Below are 19,442 nucleotides of genomic sequence, written 5' to 3'. Positions count from 1 at the left end.
TGCTGGAGTTTGGGAAGCTGTTTGAGCAGACAGTGGGGAGGGGTGAGCAGTGGGGAGTGGTGCTCCTCTTTGGTAAGGCTCTGCCGAGAGAGGAGCCGATGCCTGGCACTCAGCCGGGCGACGCGCTCCTCCCAGCAGTGCACGTGCTTTCTGGTGATGAGGGAATGGATGTGAGTGTGCGTGCTGGGGAAGCTGAGAGGTTGTTGAGACAGTGGGAGTTCTGGGGCTCAGTAGGAGGCGGGGGAGGCGGGGGGGGGGGAGAAATAGAGTCCAGGTAGTGGGCCGTGTGCTTGGAATGGGAGCAGGAGGGTTTCCTTCCCTCCTCTTTTCATGTGACTTGGAACGTCCGTCTGTTGCCTCCGGTTCTTGCTCTTTGCCTGTGGCCTCTTGGCTTCACCTGGTGGCCCTGCTCCTTACCTGCCCCACGTGGGAGGGGACTGGCAGGGTCTGCCAAGGCAGAATGACTTGAGTTTGAATCCAGGCTCCTTTGCCTTCTTGCTGTGTGACCTTGGGCAGGTGACTTGCCTCCTGAGCCTCAGTGTCTAAACTGAAAACAGGTGACGGTCCTTCCCTCAGAACTGTCAGGCTGGTCAGAGGAGAGGGCGAAGGGGAGCTGCCGTGCGCGGAGCAGCTCGCGGGGCCTCTCCCTCGGCCTGTTTCCCACAGTGTGAGACACAGCATGGGGTGCCACTCGCTGCCCATGCCGCCTCTGCCAAGTCGTGGGGAGCAGACTCACAGGGGCCCGGGGGGGGGGGGTGCACACCTACCCAAGGGCTGAGCGGGCTCCCTTTGTGGGGTATATGTCTCTGCAGAGAGGCGAGGCGGCGCTGAGGCAGGACAGACTCAGGGAACTGTCCCGAGTCCCCTGCCAAGCCCTGCGAGGTGGCATGGGCAGCCAGGGGCTTGGGGGTGGTCAGGGCAGCTGCTCAGGTCGCCACGGCCTCCGCGGTGCAGAGAAGTCCGTGTGCGCATGTGTGGGGCTGGGGGCTGGGGGCTGGGGGCTGGGGGCGCAGGCATGCTTGTGGGAGGGACATCAGAGGGACCAGCCCCACAGCTTCCCCATCCTCTTCTGATGTGGACACTGTGGCTGTGTCCTGCTGTCGCTGGTCCCTTTGCCTGTCTTCAGGGAAGAGAAGAGAGAAGGGCACTGCCTTTCTTGCTCAGGGATGGCCTGGAGCTGGGCACCACTCGAGCTGCTGGGGCCTCTGAGGCCTGGCCTTCCCGTGGAGCCTCTCTCAGAGCCAGGAAACCACAGTGAGCGGCCTCGTGGCTTCTTGCGAGGGGCGGGGGCCAGTGGTCTGAGGCGCCACACCGCCGCCCAGGAGCAGGCCTGTCAGGGAATGCGTCCAGCCCGAGCTCCCAGGGCCTGGCCCCGCGGTGCTGCCACCCCTGGAGCCTGATGGTGAGAACGGCTCTCACGTGCGTGTGCCCCTGGGACCTGAGCTCTGAGACACAACTCAGCTCGCGCTCTGCCCTCCGACCCCGTGGAGGTCTTGGCTACGATCATTCCCAGTGACAGCCCCCTGCCCTTGGTGTCCCCGCAGCACCTGCCCTGCGCTGCCAGGCGGCTCTCCACCCCTGCGGTCACAGGCCTGGTGGCGGTGTGCGCCCCCAGGCTCAGCTGGTCTGCGCACTTGGCCTGCGCGGGGTCTCCAGGAGAGGCAGAGCTGGGTGAGGCCGCTTTTCCTGCTCACCTGCTCCTTCCCTGCCAGCAGGCCTCACGGAGCTCTCAAGCCTCCAGGGCACTCCAGGTGCTGACTGGGGGGCTGGCCTCACTCCCCCCGGGCTGGCAGCATCGGCTCCTGCCTGCTCACCCTTTGGTCCCTTGACCCAGGCTTGGTGGGCCGCTGTGCCTCTCGGAAGGTCAGTTCTCGCCTGCTCAGTAGCTGCCGGTGGCTCAGACCTGGTGAGAGACCTCTGGTCTCCAGGCCTTGGCTGCCGCCTTGGTAAAGGCAGGGACGGCGACTCCCTCCTAGGCCCGTGGAGGGCGCCAGGTGATGCTGTGTAAGGCTAGCGCATGCCACTGGGTGGCCAGTTCCCCTCCTCCGTCCTGTTGGCTCAGGGGTGGGGCCCGGGCTCCCAGACCACCCACCTGCTTGCCCTCACTTCGTGCTTTCAGCCAACTCTGTCCCCTGACTGTCCTCGCTGCCTCCTGCCCGGCACCCCGGCTCCAGGTCCTCCCAGGGCGGAGGCAGGAGGCAGCCCGGCCTCTGGCCGTGTCCTCACTGGGCCGCCTTCCCAAAGGCCAGCTCTGAGTAGACCCCCAATGCTCAGTGACCCCCAGCCTCTGAGGTGCTCATGGGATCAAATCAAAGCCCTCAGCTGAGCAGACAAGACCTGCCTGGGAGCCACCCCATGTCCCACCCACCCCAGCTTGCGTGGCCACTGCTGGCAGAGCACAGGTGCCATGTGTGTGCCTTGGCGCACGCCAGGCTGCTCACTTGGTTGCCCTTTTTCATGGTCCCCCTTTTATATGTGGTCCCCCTTTTATATATGGTCTCCCCCAGCATCAGCATCAGCTGCTCTGGGACGCCCCCTGGCACCCAGGCCACATGACCGTCTGCCTGACATCCCTCCGTGGGCGTGAACCCCACCCTGACCATGGGTGCCCTCTCCAGCGGGCGTGCCTGGGACCTGGGGCCACATCTGCATCCTCTCCGTGTCCCCAGCAGGGCCGGGCCAGGTGCTTGCAGAGATTGGTGGTGGGCTCTGGGAGGGGGCAGTTTGTTTACCTGGGGGGAGGACCTGGCTCCCCATCCTTTCTGGTGGTTGGAAAGGTGCCAAGGGCAAAATGGAGCCCCTCGCTCAGGTTCCCTTCTGGTTTGTGAATTTCGTTGTATTGTCCTTCAGTTTTCTCCAGGCACCTGCTCCTGTGAACATTGTCATTGTCACGGCAGGGCCCCTTCTTCGCATTCCTCCAGGTTGCTCCCTCATCTGCCCCAGAGGACCTGGAGCTGGGAGGGGTGTGCCGGGCCAGCAGGGCTCCCGGGAGGTCTGGGGCACCTCTGAGTGGGCTCAGCAGGGCTGGCCCAGGTGGTCGGGCTGTGCTGTGTGGCCACACCTATGTCCCGAGGGCTTTGCCTCCACATCCTGGGGATGTGGGGCTGGCCCGGCTGGGAGAGCTGCCTTTGGAGGTCGGCCAGCACCTGCACCATCCCCTCTTCTGCCTTGACAGACCCTCCAGCAGTGGCTGCAGGGCAGGGCGGCAGCTTCCCCTGGAAGAAGAGCCTCTCTACCATTTTGGAGGCCGGTGCTGTGGTGACGGCTGTGGGATGGTGATGTGCTAGGAATCAGGGTGAAGGAGAAAAGCCACTGCGGGCTTCGGCGGGGGAACCTGCTGGGTGTCGCCCCATGGCCCTCTCCAGCGGAGCTGCTCCTGGGCACCCTGCGGGGACGTGCACATGGGCCGGCGGCTGGCCTGGGCGTCAGCACTGACCGCCAGCCCAGCCTCGCTGCCCGGCAGGTTCTGGGAATCCTGTGTGTTTGAGGCTGGGCTGCATTTTGCTCTGGGCTTAGCTCATTCCTTGCGTAGTAGATGGTCAGTGAGCTGCACGCACTGGTGGTGGCAGTGCTGCCAAGTCTGACTTATTTTTTAAAAAAATATATTTTATTGATCCTCCACAGAGTGGAAGGGAGAGGGATAGAGAGAAACATCGATCAGCTGCCTCCTGCACCCCCCCCCCCCTCGGTGGGGATGAGCCCGCAACCAAGTCACACGCCCTTGACCAGAATCGAACCTGGGACCCTTTAGTCCGCAGGCCGATGCTCTATCCACTAAGCCAAACCGGTTAGGGCAAGGGTCTGACTTATTTGATTCTTGCTAGTGTCCTGTGAGGTTGGGACTATGGTCCCCTCCTACTCTCCTTTTTCTTGGTTAAATGTCCAGTTGACCCCTGAACAACACGGCGTTTAGGGCCACCAACCCTTGGGCAGTTGAAAATCTGCGTATAGCTTGACTCCCCCCAAAACTTAGTAGTCCCCTGGGGGACTGGTCCCAGGACTCCTGTGGGCCCCCAGATGAGGATTCTCAGGTCCCCCGTGTACCGTGTAGACCAGTGTATGCAGCTGGCCCCCAGCGCTCAGGAACTCCCAGCTGCAGGCTGGACACAGGACAGGTGTTTATGGGAAAACTTCACGTGTAAGTGGACCCGTGCTGTTCAAAGCTGTGTTTGGGGTCAGCTGTGCGTACTGCATTTGGAGTCCCTGGGGTAAGCCCATTTCTGGGGAGGCAGGAGCAGGCGTGGCTGCCGGAGCCACGTGCAGCGAGGGATGAGCTGGGCCTGTTCAGCGTCAGCACGCCTCCTGCTGCCCCTGTGATGGTGTCTGAGGGAAAGAGCGCTTGCCCTCTTTCTGTGTTGTCCCCGCGGGCGGGACGTAGCATGTGGGCTTCAGCTTACAGGAGGCTGGAAGGCCAGTGCTCACTAAGCACTTGCTGAGGGGACGGATGAATGAATGGACACTTCCCCCGGGGAAGGGCTCGCATCGTAGAATGGATTCACTGTGTATTTTGCGCCAGAGGCTTTATTTCCACATCCTGTGTGCAGTGGGTGCTGACCTGTTCCTCCCGCCCTCCTCCACTTAAATAAACAGGACGCCGATGTTCTGATGAATGGCCAGCCCTGGCTCCTGGGTGCCAAGTGACTAGATGGGGCTTGGGTTTCATGGCTGCCACCTCGCAGGAGGAGCGCCAGTGGCTGGCTGGAAGTGTGAGAGACACGCCAGGAATTGGTGGGGCCACTTCTGCCTGGTGCTGTTCAGTCAGCTGTGGGAGTGGATCACAGCTGGGTGGGCACCAGCCTGCTTGGACTGCTCACACAGGACCACGGCCAGGACGTGAAGAACACACGGGACCCGGGTGGGTGACTGGTCCACTGGCCACTACCCTCCCTAGCGTCTCCCAGCTTCCCCTCCTGCCCTCATGCTGGTGTCAGGGCCTCGGGCTGTGGGACCTGGTATGCAGAGCAATGAGGGAGTGTGGAGTGGCTGCCCTCTCTGGCCATCTCTCTGGACGTGGCTGCAAGGCATGAGGCGAGATGGCAGCAAGAGGGTGGGCAAGTGGGCTGGGCAGAGTGAGGAGAGGGGCTGAGCTAGGGATGGGGGGCCCCAGAACAGAGGTTGGCAGCCCAGAGGCCTCACTTGAGGAGCATGGTGCAGCTGGCGGTGCTGAGGGGAAGGCTCACATCTGGAAGGATCTCCAGCCACAGGATCAGGGCAGGGGGCAGGGTGGAGTTGGCAGAACCCAGAAGCTGGGGGTCAGTGGTGGCTCCTCAGCCCTGAGAGTGGTCTCTCCCTGCCCATTGGGAGAGCTCCTGGTCAGTGCTCCAGGCCTGGTCCTCTCCAGCTGACAGGGGCGTGGCATGGAGAGGTGGAGCTGCTCACGCTCCATCTCCCCGGCTGCTGGAGGGGGATGAGGTGTGTGTGGGTGTCCCTGTGGACACTCCCCCCAGAGACGGACCCACAGGGTGGCATGGTGACTGCTGCCTCAGGTTTGCCTGGGGAGAGCACCCTTTTGGGCTGGTTGTCATCCAGGGGGAGGCTTTGGCCCTGCTGCCATGGGCATCCTGGCCGGGCTGACCGAGGCCAATGGGGTGGGAGCTCCCAGCCGGAGCTGTGCCTCCCAGGCCTGCCTGGCCAGGCCTTGGGCCCACTCTCTCCCTGGCATCCTCTAACTAGCAGTTCTCAACCCGTGGGTCGCGACCCCTTTACATTATGATTCATAATAGTAGCAACATTACAGTTAGGAAGTAGCAACAAAAATAATGTTATGGCTGGGTCACAGCATGAGGAACTGTATTTAAAGGGCCAGAAGGTTGAGAACCGCTGCGCAGTTTAGAGTCTAAACTCTTGTGAATCCTTTTGAGAGTGGCGGTTGGCTTTACGAAACTCCCCTTCTTCAAATTGTGGGATGTGGCTCCACTTTTGGGGATGAGCGTCTGGGGACCTTGGCAAGTTTGACAACTCCGTGTCTCCCCTGAAGTATGGACAGCAGCGTGCGCCGCCCGCAGAGCCGCGGGGGTGTGGGCAGCGTGCTGTGCAGCGCGGAGCCCGGGTGGGCCGGGCGGGTGAGCCTTAGGCAGCTGGCCGGCAGGCTCCCGCTCCAGCGAGTGAGACGGCTGGTGGCAGCGGCCACAGTTCCCAATCCCTCACACGGGGCATGAATGTGAAGAGAGGGAAGAGGGGGCCGTGGAGTTCTCCCAAGGGAGTGACGGTTACCCTCAAAGGTCCAGGATGGTGGGAGTTAGCCAGAAGCGGTCAGGTGGGGGGCGGCAGTGCAGGCCAAGGGGGAGTGTGTGGCGAGGCCCAGACATGGCAGGCGCTGGGGGGGGTCTGCGTCCCTGCAGAGGCCAGCCTCCTGGGGCACGGTGACCACAGGCCTGTGGGCGCTGTTGAGGGTGTGGTTTATCCAGCACAGTGGGGGCTGGGAAGGAGCTGGAGCAGGGACCGCGCAGTCCGGCTGATGTCTCATGAGGGCGCTCCCTATGGTGTGTGTGGGACGGGCGGCCTGTGTATTGGGGCGGTAGTGGCTTAGACCAGTGGATGGCAGTGGGGATGGAAGAAGATTGGCAGATACAAGAGATATTTTGAAGATAAAATACCCAGGACTTGGTGATCACTCGGGACAGGTGGCCTGTGTATTGGGCGTCCTTTGCTGAGATTGGAGGACGAGGAGGGACAGGATCACACCCTGGATGTGCCAAGTGTGAGTTGCTAGTGGACTCAGGAGGGGAGACCCTGACAGGGTTGGGAGCCCGGGGGAGGGTTGTGGGCCCGTCTGCGGGCTGGGTCTAACTCTTAAAGGGATGGCCAGGTGTACAGGATGGCTGTGATCTCACTGAGCCAGGACCTGAGAGGCAACGGGGGGAGCCCCGGCCAGGGGCGTGCCTTCCTCCTTTTCCCATGACGCAGAGGTGAGGGTCTGTGGCAGGAGGCGGGACGAACCCCCGAGGGTGCTGGCGTCCATTTTATCCATGAAGAAGGAGCAAGGGCATTCGTTGGACATGGGGAGAAGCCAGGAGGGAGAGGAGAACAGCAGGGGGCAGAGGGTGGATGCCCCCTGAGGCTGGCCACACACCTTGCAAGGTCACACGCTGCAGCCCTGTGGCTGACCCAGCCTCTCCTCCGATGCTCGGACAGGAGACGTGGCTGGCAGGCTGCGCACCGCAGGCTGACCGGGCGGTTTCACCAGCTGCTGCACAGGAGCGAGCAGCAAGGGGTCAGAGAGGGACTGTGACCACCAAGAGGCACAACGAAACTGACAGCTGACGAGGGCGGGAGGGAGGCGGACGAGGCTGTGGGATGCGCTTGCCAGGAGGTCCTGGCTCCAGAGCAGAGCGAGGTCCTGCCAGGCGAGCGGGGAGGGGAGTGCCAGGGAGGCGGCAGCTCTAGGCCGGCCTCAGAGACTGCCACTCATTTCCCCTCCTCATGGTTTTGTTTATCTTTCAAACGTCTTAATAAAACATGAGAAAACATTTATTCTCTATAGATCAATAATTTATTCTGAGTTATGACAATACTAAGTTTGGTCAATTATTCATTGACTATGAAGTATTTATAAATGCTACCTTAATCTAAAGCATTAGCCATTAGGATTCCAATGTGAATAGAGCCGCTGACTTGGAGGAGAGGAAGGGCACAGTGGGAGGGTGTCAGCCGCGGGGGAGGGGGGGGGGGAGGGAGGGCTGTGGCTGCTAAGACTGTTTGAAGTAACGAGGTGGCACTGGGAGTCCCACTTGGGGGGCAGGTGGAGGTGCTGCAGTGCCCGGGGCTGGCCTGCTGGACCCTCAGAGAGCCCATTCCTGTGAAGCGAGGCTGAGCCCGGGCTGCCCGCTTGCCTAGGCCAGCGGCGCCTCGCCAGGCTCCTTTGGGTTGAGGCATCTCTCCTGGGCTGCTTCTACCCAAGAGGAGTGCTCCCTCTTGTCCATGCGGAAAGGTCCTGTCCTCTGACCACCCACAGGCCGCTTAGCACATGAGGCTGGGGGCTCTGGCGTTAGAGGAGCAGGGGCTGCAGGGGTGGGCCACACCTGTGCAGGGACCACATGGGGTCCCGGGAGGAGCAAAAGGGATGTGCCTTGGGGCATGATGCCTTCTGGGCACAGGGCGGAGGGGAGGGCTGGGTTGGCGGTGACCAGCACCATCCCCAGGTGGTGGCACCAGAGATTGTGCGTCTCCTCTAGCACAAGCCATCCGGGGTGTATTCCCAGCCTTGGTCCTAGACTTCTCCAGGAATCCCCCTGAGGCTCAAGAAGCCTGGGCTGGGTCAGCAGTAGTGCCAGGGTGCCCTCATATCTGGGCACGGAGCTGGGCCACGAGCTGGATGTGCCCCTGCCCAGGGAGGCTTTGCTTTGCGTGCGGGCTCCTTCCTGGGACAGTGCTGGGTGCGGAGCTCCCCCAAGAGGTTCCCCAGAGACGGGCTGGGTAGGTTCCCACCGGCTCCCGGGCCCTGCCCAGTGGTCTGCGGCTCTGTGCCACAGGCTCTCTGGCTGCGTGGCCTGGCCTCTCTGTGCTTCAGTTTTGTCACCAGAGGAGCAGAAAGCTCACCTGGGGTGAAGGTTACAGAGATCCCGTCTGACCCGTGCCGTGGCCCCGGAGTCTGCAGAGGCCTGGGTGCCGACGCCGCAGGGCAGCCGTGCGAATGTTGATCATGGGGCAGCCTGGGATGCTGGCTGAGCCCAGGAGCCTCTCGTTGGGCCCCGCCCTGAGCTCTGAGCAGCTTCTTTCTTCCCAATTCCCGGGCCACCGAGCTCAGGTGAGGGCTCGAAGCTGCTCATTAGTCCTCTCTGCTCCTGACTGTCCCCGCTGATGAGGCATTCTCAGGGAGCCTTTATCAGCCCATCTGCCTGCATGGTTACAATCAGGAGAGATCAGCGTGATGGCCATGTTCTATTGCAGACAAAGAATTATGACAAAGGCTGCTATCTTCTGGTGAGGTGCAGAGACACCGCCGGGTGGAGAGGTGAGCAGCCGTGGTGGCTTCTACCCTCCACGTCGCGCCAGGCTCTGGGGAGGCTCGTCACACACAGACCTTTCACAGGGTGCGCGCAGCAGCCGTGAGGTGGCGCCTCATCTACCAGACAGGAAACCACAGAGGCCAGCCCAGGGGTGGGCAAACTTTTTGACTCAAGGGCCACAATGGGTTCTTAAACTGGACCAGAGGGCCGGAACAAATGCATGGATGGAGTGTTTGTGTGAACTAATATAAATTCAAAGTAAACATCATTACAGAAAAGGGTACGGTCTTTTTTTTCAATAGTTTTATTCATTTCAAACGGGCCGGATCCGGCCCACGGGCCGTAGTTTGCCCACGGCTGGGCCAGCCCCTCGCCAAGCCCTGTGGAGTGTCCGCGGCAGGGCCGGGTTCAGACCTAGGCCGCGGGACCCCACTTGGGTTCAGACACAGAGGCCAGGCCCTCTCCAAGGCCCGCAGAGTGTCTGTGGCAGGGCCGGCCTCTCCCTCAGGGCCTGGGGAGGCTTCCAGCCCTGATTCCCGCCCCCTTCGCTGGGGCACGTGGAGCTGCAGGCGGCCACGGGAGGCCGGGCCAGTGGAGCCACCTCCGTGGGGAGGGCTGTTGGCTTTGGGGGTGAGGTCACCCTCTGTTGTAACTACTGCTGTAACTTGGGATCCTGGGCATGACTTGGGTGGGGATGTGGAAACTGACATGCTTGTGCCCAGCACAGGTTGGCACTTGTGGTCCTCGTGAAGTCACTGCTCTCGTAGCTCTGCTGGTGCAAAGATACCAGAAGCCGGATGGTTTCATGCCCCCTGTCCAGTCATTGCAATTAAATAGAAACCGGTGGCTCAGAAAGGAGACGTGTCCATGGCCACAGGCTGCTGACCAGAGAGCCGCCAGAACCAGGAGACTCCGGAGCTGCGTCTGCTGCCCAAGCCCACGCCGCCCGAGCTGGCATCTGTGGCTGCCGCGGGGCCGGGCAGGGCGACCAGCAGACACTTGTCTGCCCCCCGAGCATGTTCCTGCTATCGGGCCGGTGCCGTTGTCCCGCACCCATCACACTGCTCCCCTGTCTCTGTGGGTCTGAATCTCTCTTCCCTTGAGGTCCTGATGCCAACCCCACAGGAGTGCACCATCCTCAGGCCCCAGGGAGCTTCCTCTCTCCTTCCTCACAGGCTGAGCTGCGGGCTCTGTCTCCTTGGTAGATCGAAGGGGGCCCTGCTTATCCTGCTCTTTGTCTTCCCCACCAGTGCTTGGTGCCCAGGCTTGCAAATGGGGGGGGGGGGGGTTGGGCAGGAGGGAGGGGCAGTCCTGGAGGAGTGAGCAGAGCCCAGGTGGGGGCAGGGCTTGCCATCCGATGTCAGACACTGACCCAGGAGGGAGCCGGGCGGGGGGCGGCACACAGCTGGCGCCCAATGAGGCCACAGCGAGGGCGTGCTCTGTGGTGCTCTGGGCTGGGACAGGGCCGGAGCGCTGGCTCACTTGATGTCCCAGTGGCGCGTGGTTTATTTTGCAAGTTTTCTGGTTTAAAGTTACAGATGCAGTGCCCTGCCATTAAAGAGAGCACAGGCAGGAGGAGCAGAGAAAGCCAGCATCGCAGCAGCCGCCTCTCAGGGATTCTCTGGCCTTTCCTGTGGCTCTTCACCAGGCTGTAATCCCGGTGAGCGGACACGGCTGCGCCCTGCTTTTGCACTCAGTCATGTCTCAGGAGCGGTTAGATCGCGTGCCATCTCAGTTGTGTGGCCTCGTGACTTCATAGCTGGAAAGTGGATGCAGTGACGCCTCCTGCACACGGGCGCCGTGAGAGCAGTGCGGACGCTGCATACAGTGTGCGCCAGGATGCTTGGCCCAGAGAACATTCTCACAGAGCGGTCCCTCCTCTTACAGAGCTTCCCGTGCATCCATGACTGGAGGCTTATTTTCCTCTGCTAAAGGAATTCTCTGTTCACGGCATGGAATTTTAGCAACATACACAAAAGCGGGAAAACCACATCTAGGCCTCTTCTAACATGCAACCATGTTTACCATTTTGGTCCTTCATGCCTGCTGTGTTATTTACTGGGTATTGTAAAATACATACAATTGTGTATCATTTCCCCATAACTTTTATGACGCGCACTTCCCTACCAGTATGTTAATGTATCTGTGAATAGTTTTAAAGACTGCATATGTTTTCAGCAAATGGAGCCATTTCATTCACTCACCGATTTGTCTCTTAGATTGTTGGCAATAGTTCACGAGTACGGAGAAGTGGCCTTCGAACGTGTTGGGTCTGAAGCCATTTCTGCAGTTCACATAGGGGCCTGGAGTGCCATCACTGGGCCGAGGGCGTGACCTGTCCCGGCTCGTTGTATTTTGCAGCCTTTACTCGCTGTCATCTGCCGAGCCCGGTGTGTGCAGAAGGGTGGTGAGCAGAGTGGCTTGGCCCTTGTCCCCTGGAGCTTGAGGTCAAGCAGGAGAGAAGAGTAGGGGAATTGTGGGGTGAGGGGAGTGCTGGACAAGGGGTCCGTAGCCAGCCTGGGGGTGAAGTCTGAGTCTTGACACGTGAGAGGCAATAGAAAGCAGGGCAGGTGCAGGGCCAAGACTTGGGCAGTTGGTTGGGGCATAGTGAGTGGGGCCTGTGACAGGCCGCACAGCGTCGGGGCACCTGCAAGGCGCTCTGAGGGCTTTGACTCTGTGCCCAAGGCTCTGTGGGAGCCACCGAAGGGCTTTATACAGGAGCAGCCGTGGTTGGGTTTCTGTTCGGGAGAGAAAGCTGGGTGAGAGGGGCAGGCACTGGGGTGGCTGCACAACTCCCCGAGAGACTTCAGGGGGTCTCTTGTTCAGCCGCCCCGCCCCGCCTCACGCTTGGAGGCCGAGGGGTCCACCAGGAGAGCTGTGGCATTTGAATGATTATCCTGAGTGGGGAGCAGGATGGCTCCCACGCCTGCTCCAGGGTGCTCCCTGCTCTCAGGCTCCTTCTGCCCGGGCTCTCAGCCGAAAGAACCGCTTTGTCCAGTTGTTCAAAGCCGGCCATCGGCCGCAGACGGCCTGCTGACACTCACAAGGCTGTTTCTTTCCCACATTCCTGCGTCACAGAAAGCGTTATTGGTAAATGTCACTCAGAAATGTTCAGAACGAGGGCCCGTATGCAAGGTGTATCTCTCTGCTGCTGGCCTGATGCCCAGGGGTGTGGGTGTGTGGCTGACAGGGGTCCCTCGTGCTTTCGGGTGACTCCAGAAGGCCAGTGCCGCCTCCAGCCTGGCCAGCGGCCCGCACTCACCTGGGAGCCTCTCCCTTCGCTCCTGGCGCGTGGCTGAGTCACCCGGGGCCCCTGGAGCCAGCGCTGGGCAGGGTCTGACCCAGGCTTTAGGATATGAACTAAGTGGATTTGGCCAGAAGACTTAGGGTTCTGTCTCTTTTTTTACCGACAACCTGGATCCTCTGGGGAAGTGTCTCGCTGACTTTCTGATGTGATTCATTCCCTTTAGTCCCAATCAGCCAGTCCGGCTAACTATTGAAGAGCATACAGTATTGTTCTGGTCTGGGCTTGGCCTTAGGGAAACACAGATAAAAACAAAAACGAGTTCTCGGCTGTCAGGGGCTCTAGCCAGGCAGGAGACTGGATGGCCCATGGAGCAGCACCAAGGGCCTCTGGAGCAGACGTGGGCTGCATCCCTATTCTGCCATCTCTGCTCGAGCAGCCTGCAGCAAATAATTTTGCCTTTCCTGACCTTTGTTTTCTTATCTGTTGAATGGGCACAAGAACGTCTAGAGGGCATCAGTGAGACTGTGTGTGAGAGCTGCTTGCCTGGCCCGGCACGGTCTCTTGGTCCCTGCAAGGAGGCAGCACTTCTTGGGGCCCCAGGCATGAGCTGCCAGGTGCGGGCCGGGTGGGTGCGGCCGGTGCAGCATCACCCTGTGCTGACCCCTGCCTCTCTCACCTCTCTTTCCAGCCTGTGACCTCATGACCCAGGGGATTTTGGCTTTGGTCACATCCACTGGCTGTGCGTCCGCCAACGCCCTGCAGTCTCTCACCGACGCGATGCACATCCCACACCTCTTTGTCCAGCGCAACCCAGGAGGGTCACCACGCACTGCCTGCCACCTGAACCCCAGCCCCGAAGGGGAGGCCTACACGCTGGCCTCGAGGCCGCCCGTGCGCCTCAACGACGTCATGCTCAGGCTGGTGACCGAGCTGCGCTGGCAGAAGTTCGTCATGTTCTACGACAGTGAGTACGGTGAGTCCAAGGGGCAGGGGCCGCTCTGGGCTCCGATGGGCGCACAGCTGGGAGCGGGAGGCCTGCGCGCTGGCCTTGGCATGGCAGGCAGCTGCCTGCCTCCGAGCAGGTGTGGGAGGCCTGGAAGGTGGGGGTGGTCTGAGCCCAGTGGGCCTCGGCGGCAGGGCCCAGCCTTGAGCTTCACGAGTGGGGGAAGAGCTGTGCAAACAGATCCATAGACAGGCACTAAAGTTGCCTAGCAACACCACCTTACCATGACAGCTGAAATTCGAATCATCTTCAATAAAATATTAATAACCTGCTGGCAGGGACCCGAAGGGCTGCACGCAGGCGGCGGCGGAGGCCGCCCGCATGGGCCTCCCGGAAGCCTCCTCTCCAAAGATTGCCCCTCACCAGCCCCTCCCAGCTCCTTCCTGCCTCCTCTCTCATCGCCCTTAGTTTCAGGGTCTTGGGCAAATGTCAGGGGGAGGACACCTGAGTGGCCCACGGGGCATGGCCGGACACGGCCTCTTTGAGTGTCTGCCCTGAGGAAAGACTCATCATTTGCTTCTTAGAAAACCAGAAAGATGGGTTTTGGAGAAGCAGCTCGGGTTTTCTCATGGCTGCTCTGTAAAAACAAAACCCTCGTTCCACGATACGATGGTTTCCGTGTTACATGTTGTTTTTTTTAAATCCTGTTATTTCGAGATGATTGAGATTCACATACAATTCTGAGAAATAATACGGAGAGACCCAGTGGCCTCAGCAGGTCCCCAGCGGCAGCTGCGTGCAGAGCTGTGTGCAGCTCGTAAGCGGGAAGGGACACCCGTGCCCTTGCTCACACCCTCCAGTGCGCATGCGGGCGGCGTGCGCTCACCGCTGTGCGATTTACCTCGCGTAGATTCGTGTGCCCCGTCGTCAGGATCAGAGCAGTTTCCTCGTGAGGACCCTCATGCTACAGGCACGGACACCTACGTTCTCTGTCTTTAAGGGTGTGAGGACGGTGAGGCCGGCAGCCTCATAGCTCGGGCCAGCGGGGCCCTCGAGAGTCCTGCTGTCCCTGGTGAGCTCAGTCCTTTGCCAGGAATGGAACCACGAAGAGAATTCAGTGTGTGTTTGCATTTGCCTGGCACTCTCTGCTCTGAGACTGGGTGTCATCCTCAGCCCTTGAGCAAATATGCTGCCCGAGACTGCGGGAGGAGTGGGGCGCGCAGGGACCGTGCTGATGTAAAGGTGAGGCGGGGAGGGGACAGGGCAGCCCGAGAGTCCATGCACTTGAGCTGGACTCTGTCCAGGACTGGCCTCTGCCCCACCCTCTCAATCTCTGGCCCTGGGAGCAGTGGGAGACCAGGCCACCTCTGAGGAGTCACAGGGCGCCTCTAGGGGACAGCCTTCCTCTGAGAACCCTTGTGTTGGTGACTCCACCTCGTGCCTTCTGGTCTGCTCTGAGGCTGGGTGAGGGCAGGTGTGCACGTGCCCTGGGCTGGAGGGTGCTGTGTCCTCTGTTCCCGCCCCACTTCTCCCGGCACCTTTACTCTCCTTCTGCTCTGACCTATAGACACTCTTCACGCCCTGGTTCTCGCAGACTGAGTGACACCCCATGGCACCTGCTCAAACTCTCTTTTCTTCTTCTTATTCCCCTTCCCCCCACTCAGCGCTGGCGGTTCTCAGGGATTCCACACAGGGGAGGGGACCAAGCGCTCCTCGGGCGAGCACCGCGGCAGTGGGTGAGCCTTGAATGCTGTGCTGGGAAGAACTCTGAGGCTGTATGTGGGAGTGACAGAAAGCGCCGTGGTTGCTCTGTGATGCCCCCGGTGCTCCGGGGGCTGGGCTGGGGAAGAGGGACTGGCAGCCATCTGCCCTGTTTGCTGATTCTGATCTGCAAGGTGGCTGGCCTGGGAAGCCCTGCAGAGCTGCCAAATACGTGGGGATGTCGCTGTCCAGGGTGCTGACCCGTTGGCTTCAGACTTTCCGGAGGCCAGAGCCCTTTCCCTGGCTTCAGTGCTGGGCCTCCTGCCTTTGCCTGCCCTGGTCATTGGCCCCCTGATTAGATGACCTTAGAGGTCAAGATTTTGCCTGAAGATGTTCTCCATAAATTTAACCCTGACTTCTGCTTGTCTTGGCTATGCCTCGCACACACGGCCCAGCCTCTGACCCGCTTTCCAACACCCTTGTGTTGGGGAGCCCGGGAGGGAAACCCCGTGCTCTGGGATGCAGCACATCCAGCCAGGAGTGGAGGGTGAGGGGCTCCCTTGGCAGGGCTGGCATTGGTCTGTCTGAGGGCCTTGGAGGTTTTATGTGGCTGTTATGCCCAAGACAAACGGGGCCTCCAGGCTCTTCAGGGCTTCCAGCACCTCCCACTGCAGCACTACCTGCAGATCAGCCCAATTCAAGTCAAATGGCCTGTAAAGGCTGTTTTATTCCTTCCAAAGCCAAACAGAAGTGCTGATGTGCAAGTGTCTTTCCGTGTATTATCTTACCTAAGCCTATTTTAAAAACTTGAAAGTTGCCCACGATAACAATGTACATGTTAAGCTAAGCCTATAATGATGGCACTCTGAGGTTCTTGCTGCATTTACAGATGAGGAATGCAAGTCCGAGAGAGGCATTCTGACTGTTATGCCCTTGCGCTTAGTCAGGCCGTTTCTGTCATCTGGGGTGGCTAAGTCCATCTGCCCAGCCAGGTAGAGTTGATGCTAAGAAGGAGGTGGTGGTTCGGAATGGACTGGCATGCCTAGGATGGGGAGGTGTAAGGCCCCCACCTGCTGGGTGAGGCCTGATTCTTCCTTACTTGCCCCTCAATCTTCCTTTAAACCCAGGAATGTCCTGCCCTGTGTGGAGCCTGAGGACTGCACATTTGAGTCAGGAATCAAGGGCCAGGGAAGCAAAAGCCTTGGGCCCCGAGAGAGAACTTGGCAGAGAGCGAGAGAGGAGTTTTTATGTATATGGTTTACAAAATCAAGATGTGCCATTTGGTAAAATTCCATAGAAAACACTTGTATGCTTGTTGTGACAGTGAAAGGAAAAATAAAAGAGAAGCTGACATTTGGGAGAGAAAATCTGTAACATTAAAATACCAAAAGTTTGGATCGAACAGAACAGAGAGCTTTGGCGTGCCACTTCACATTCTGGAACACTCATTAGTGTGTGGGGGCCGTGCTCGGGACTGTGGCCTCACTTTCTTCCTAGTGAACACATGTGGGTGAGCGGCGGAGTGGTGATGGGACTTTAGAAATCATTGACTCATTCATTCAACAAATATTCACCAAGTTCCCACCAGGTTCAGTTTTTTCTACAAACTCATAGGTGAAGATACAGGTGGTGGAGTAGCTTGGCTGAAGCTGAAGCCAGGCTCCAGCTGTCCCTCCGCAGCGTCTCCCGCCCCTGGGCAGCTGGCAGGCCGGGCCGTCGGCTGCTGGAATCCACAGAAGCAAACACTCAGGCTCTGTATGATTGGACGCTGCCTATTGCACTAGTTTTTAAATTATTTTAAAAAGTTGCCCACGATAACAATGTACATGTTAAGCTAAAAGAATGGAAATAAAGTAAACTTCCATGAACCTGAGTGTGCTCGCCAGCCCTGCTTTTCTTTCTTTCTTTAAAATATATTTTAATTGATTTTTTACAGAGAGGAAGGGAGAGGGATAGAGAGTTAGAAACATCGATCAGCTGCCTCCTGCACACCTCCTACTGGGGATGTGCCCACAACCAAGGTACATGCCCTTGACCGGAATGGAACCTGGGACCTCTCAGTCCGCGGGCCGACGCTCCATCCACTGAGCCAAACCAGTCAGGGCATCTTTATAGGCGATCATTTACCGAAATGCCAAAGTACACATTGCTGAGGGCGATCTGGTGTGAGCGGGGATGGGGAGGGTTTCGATTGGCTGTCAGGAGGATGGGGAGGGTTTCGATTGGCTGTCAGGAGGAAGTGTAGTGAGGGGCATGGCAGGGCCAGACTGCTCCTGGCCAGAAACCCCCATAAAAGACCCCTGGCTTCCCTATCCTCTCCAGTCCATGGAATAACTCTTCTGTATGCTTTTGTGGTTGCTTTTCCCCACTCATTATTAGGATTTTGAGACCCACTCATGATGAGGTGGGTATATCCAATCCTTTTTACTGCTGCATACTTTCATGCGACATTATGTATTTTATTGTTATGGGCATTTGGGCTGTTTCCAGATATTTGCTATTGCAAGTAATGGTAATGAGGACATTCGCGTACCTGTCTCCAGGGTCTGGTGAGGGCTCTGTGAGGCTCTCCTGAGGCAGACTTGCTGGGCCTTGGTCCCTGCCTGTTGCACCTGGTTAAGTCATTCCAGGCTGTGCTCCACTCCTCTGCTTTCACTGCCGCCTGCAGCGGGCCAGAGTGCTCGGAGCTCCCAACCTCACCCACAACTGGCAGCACTTTAATTTTGAGATTTTCATGTGAAGATGGTATATTATTATGATTTTAAAATACATTTTTCTGATAACAGATGGATTGAGCATCTTTTCATGTCTTTATGGGCTATTTTTTGTTTTCTCTTCTATGAAATGTCTGTTTATTGTTTTTAATATTTTACCAATTTTTAAAATGGAGCCTTTTCTTTTGTAAGTTAGGTGTGGCAAATATCTCCTTTCAGTTACCTGTCTCTTTTATTTTTAAGAATGACTTTTTATTTATATTGAGAGAGAGGTGAGAGCGAAACATTGATTGGCTGCCGTTCCCACTCATCTTTCATGTGCGTAACTTCTTCCTGTCTTATTTAAGAAGTTCTTCCCCACCCAAATGCCATAAAGGTATTTCCTGCTGAGCTCTGTGCACTGAGGGTAGATGTCGCCCCCTGGCTGGGTGCCCACGGCGTGTCCGCAGTGTGTTCCATGGAGGCGCCCCTGGCTGTGATGCTGGGCCGCCGCTCCCTGCAGCTGTGGCCAGCGTTCCTCCCCAGCACTGCTCTGTGAGACTGGAGCCTTGGGGCCGATCTTTTGTAGGTGGTAACTGCACAGCTTGTGGCAGGTCTTGGGGAGAACTTCCTGGAGGTGGTGACAGGTTAGCAGGGAACACTAGTAGGAGGTGCTCGGGAGAAGGGCTCTGGGGGGGAGGGGTCCCGGAAGAGCAGCTCTGGCAAAGGGAAGAGCTTGCTGGAAGGCTGGGTGGGGGTAATGAGAAGAGGCACAGATCACGTGGTGGCACTGTGGGCAGTGGCCGGGGTGAGGCCGGAGCTATAGGCTGGGCGGGCCTCGGGGCCTCACCAATGGGTTCGGGACTCGCGGGTATTTGGGGAGCCGCCCCTGGCTGCCTCCGATGGTGCCTTTAGACCCCGTCCATCAGGCCCCGTCCAGACACCTGAGGGCAGACCCAGGCCTGGAGGTCTCCTCTCCAGAGGCCTGGTCCTTCCATGGCGTCCAGGCTGGCCGGCTGCACGTGAGGGCGAAGAAACAAACGCACGTGCAGGATCGGATCTGACTCAGGACAAACCCCAGGCCCAGGGCCCCAGCGGAGGCAGGGCTGAACGTGCCAGATGACCCCGGTGACTAGGAGACTCCGGCCCGAGTGGGTCCCGTCCAGGCCCCTGTCCGTGGGGCCCTGCGCGGTCTTCAGGGCACCGGCTCACCCTCCACAGGACGCCTTCCCCGGCCGCAGCAGGGTCCCTGCTTCCAGGTGGGGAAACGGGCTCAGAGCCGTGACGGGATCTGCTCCAGGCCATGCGGCTGGAGGGTCGAGGGCCGCCAGGTCTGATTCCCAAAGCGGGTCCCACAGCTCTGCTCCCGCCAGGCCCTCGTGGCACAGCCTTGGAGCAGATACTGTGGACGCCCTGCATCGCAGGTTTGCTGGAGCAGGGCTGGCAGCAGCACAAGTTCCATATGTCCATCTTTAGCCAATTGGCTAAGTATGTTATGTTACACACATTTAATGGGAAACTGTAGGGTTTGTTCTTTTTAGTCAGATACCACAGAGGAATTTATTGTTTTAAGAGAGGCTACAGAAAGGAGACTACCACGTTTCACTGACCAGAGGGGAGGCCCAGGGGCGGAGGGGAGGCCCGGGGGCGGAGGGGAGAGGGCGGCCGCCCCAAAGCTTGCAGCGCGGTGCAGCACACAAAATGGTGATTTTTATACAGGTTTTTTTTTTTTTTTTTTTTTTTGGTTTTGCCATAAACACCTACCTCACAGGTTAAAAACACTGAGAAAACCGAAACAGATAAGGCCATGATGGTTGGAAAAACCCCAGTTGCCCACTCCGCCTGGGCAGCACTCACAAATCGCACAGTGGTCACGCGGGGCTCAGGGCCTGGGGAAGCAGGCGGTTCCC

At 58.9% G+C, this 19,442-nt stretch overlaps 1 protein-coding gene across 1 annotated transcript in view; it reads left to right on the top strand.

Moving 5' to 3' along the window:
- GRID1 (glutamate ionotropic receptor delta type subunit 1) overlaps nt 1-19,442 on the top strand; it is a 633,591-nt gene that overhangs the window by 165,783 nt on the left and 448,366 nt on the right. The window contains exon 3 of the mRNA XM_036356029.1: nt 12,884-13,168. Within this exon, the coding sequence (XP_036211922.1) occupies nt 12,884-13,168 (285 nt within the window). The remainder of the gene's footprint in view (nt 1-12,883; nt 13,169-19,442) is intronic.

This window comes from Myotis myotis, unplaced genomic scaffold, assembly GCF_014108235.1.
Source record: "Myotis myotis isolate mMyoMyo1 unplaced genomic scaffold, mMyoMyo1.p scaffold_m19_p_24, whole genome shotgun sequence".
Lineage (NCBI taxonomy): Eukaryota > Metazoa > Chordata > Mammalia > Chiroptera > Vespertilionidae > Myotis > Myotis myotis.
This window is presented reverse-complemented; position numbering and strand designations above follow the sequence as displayed.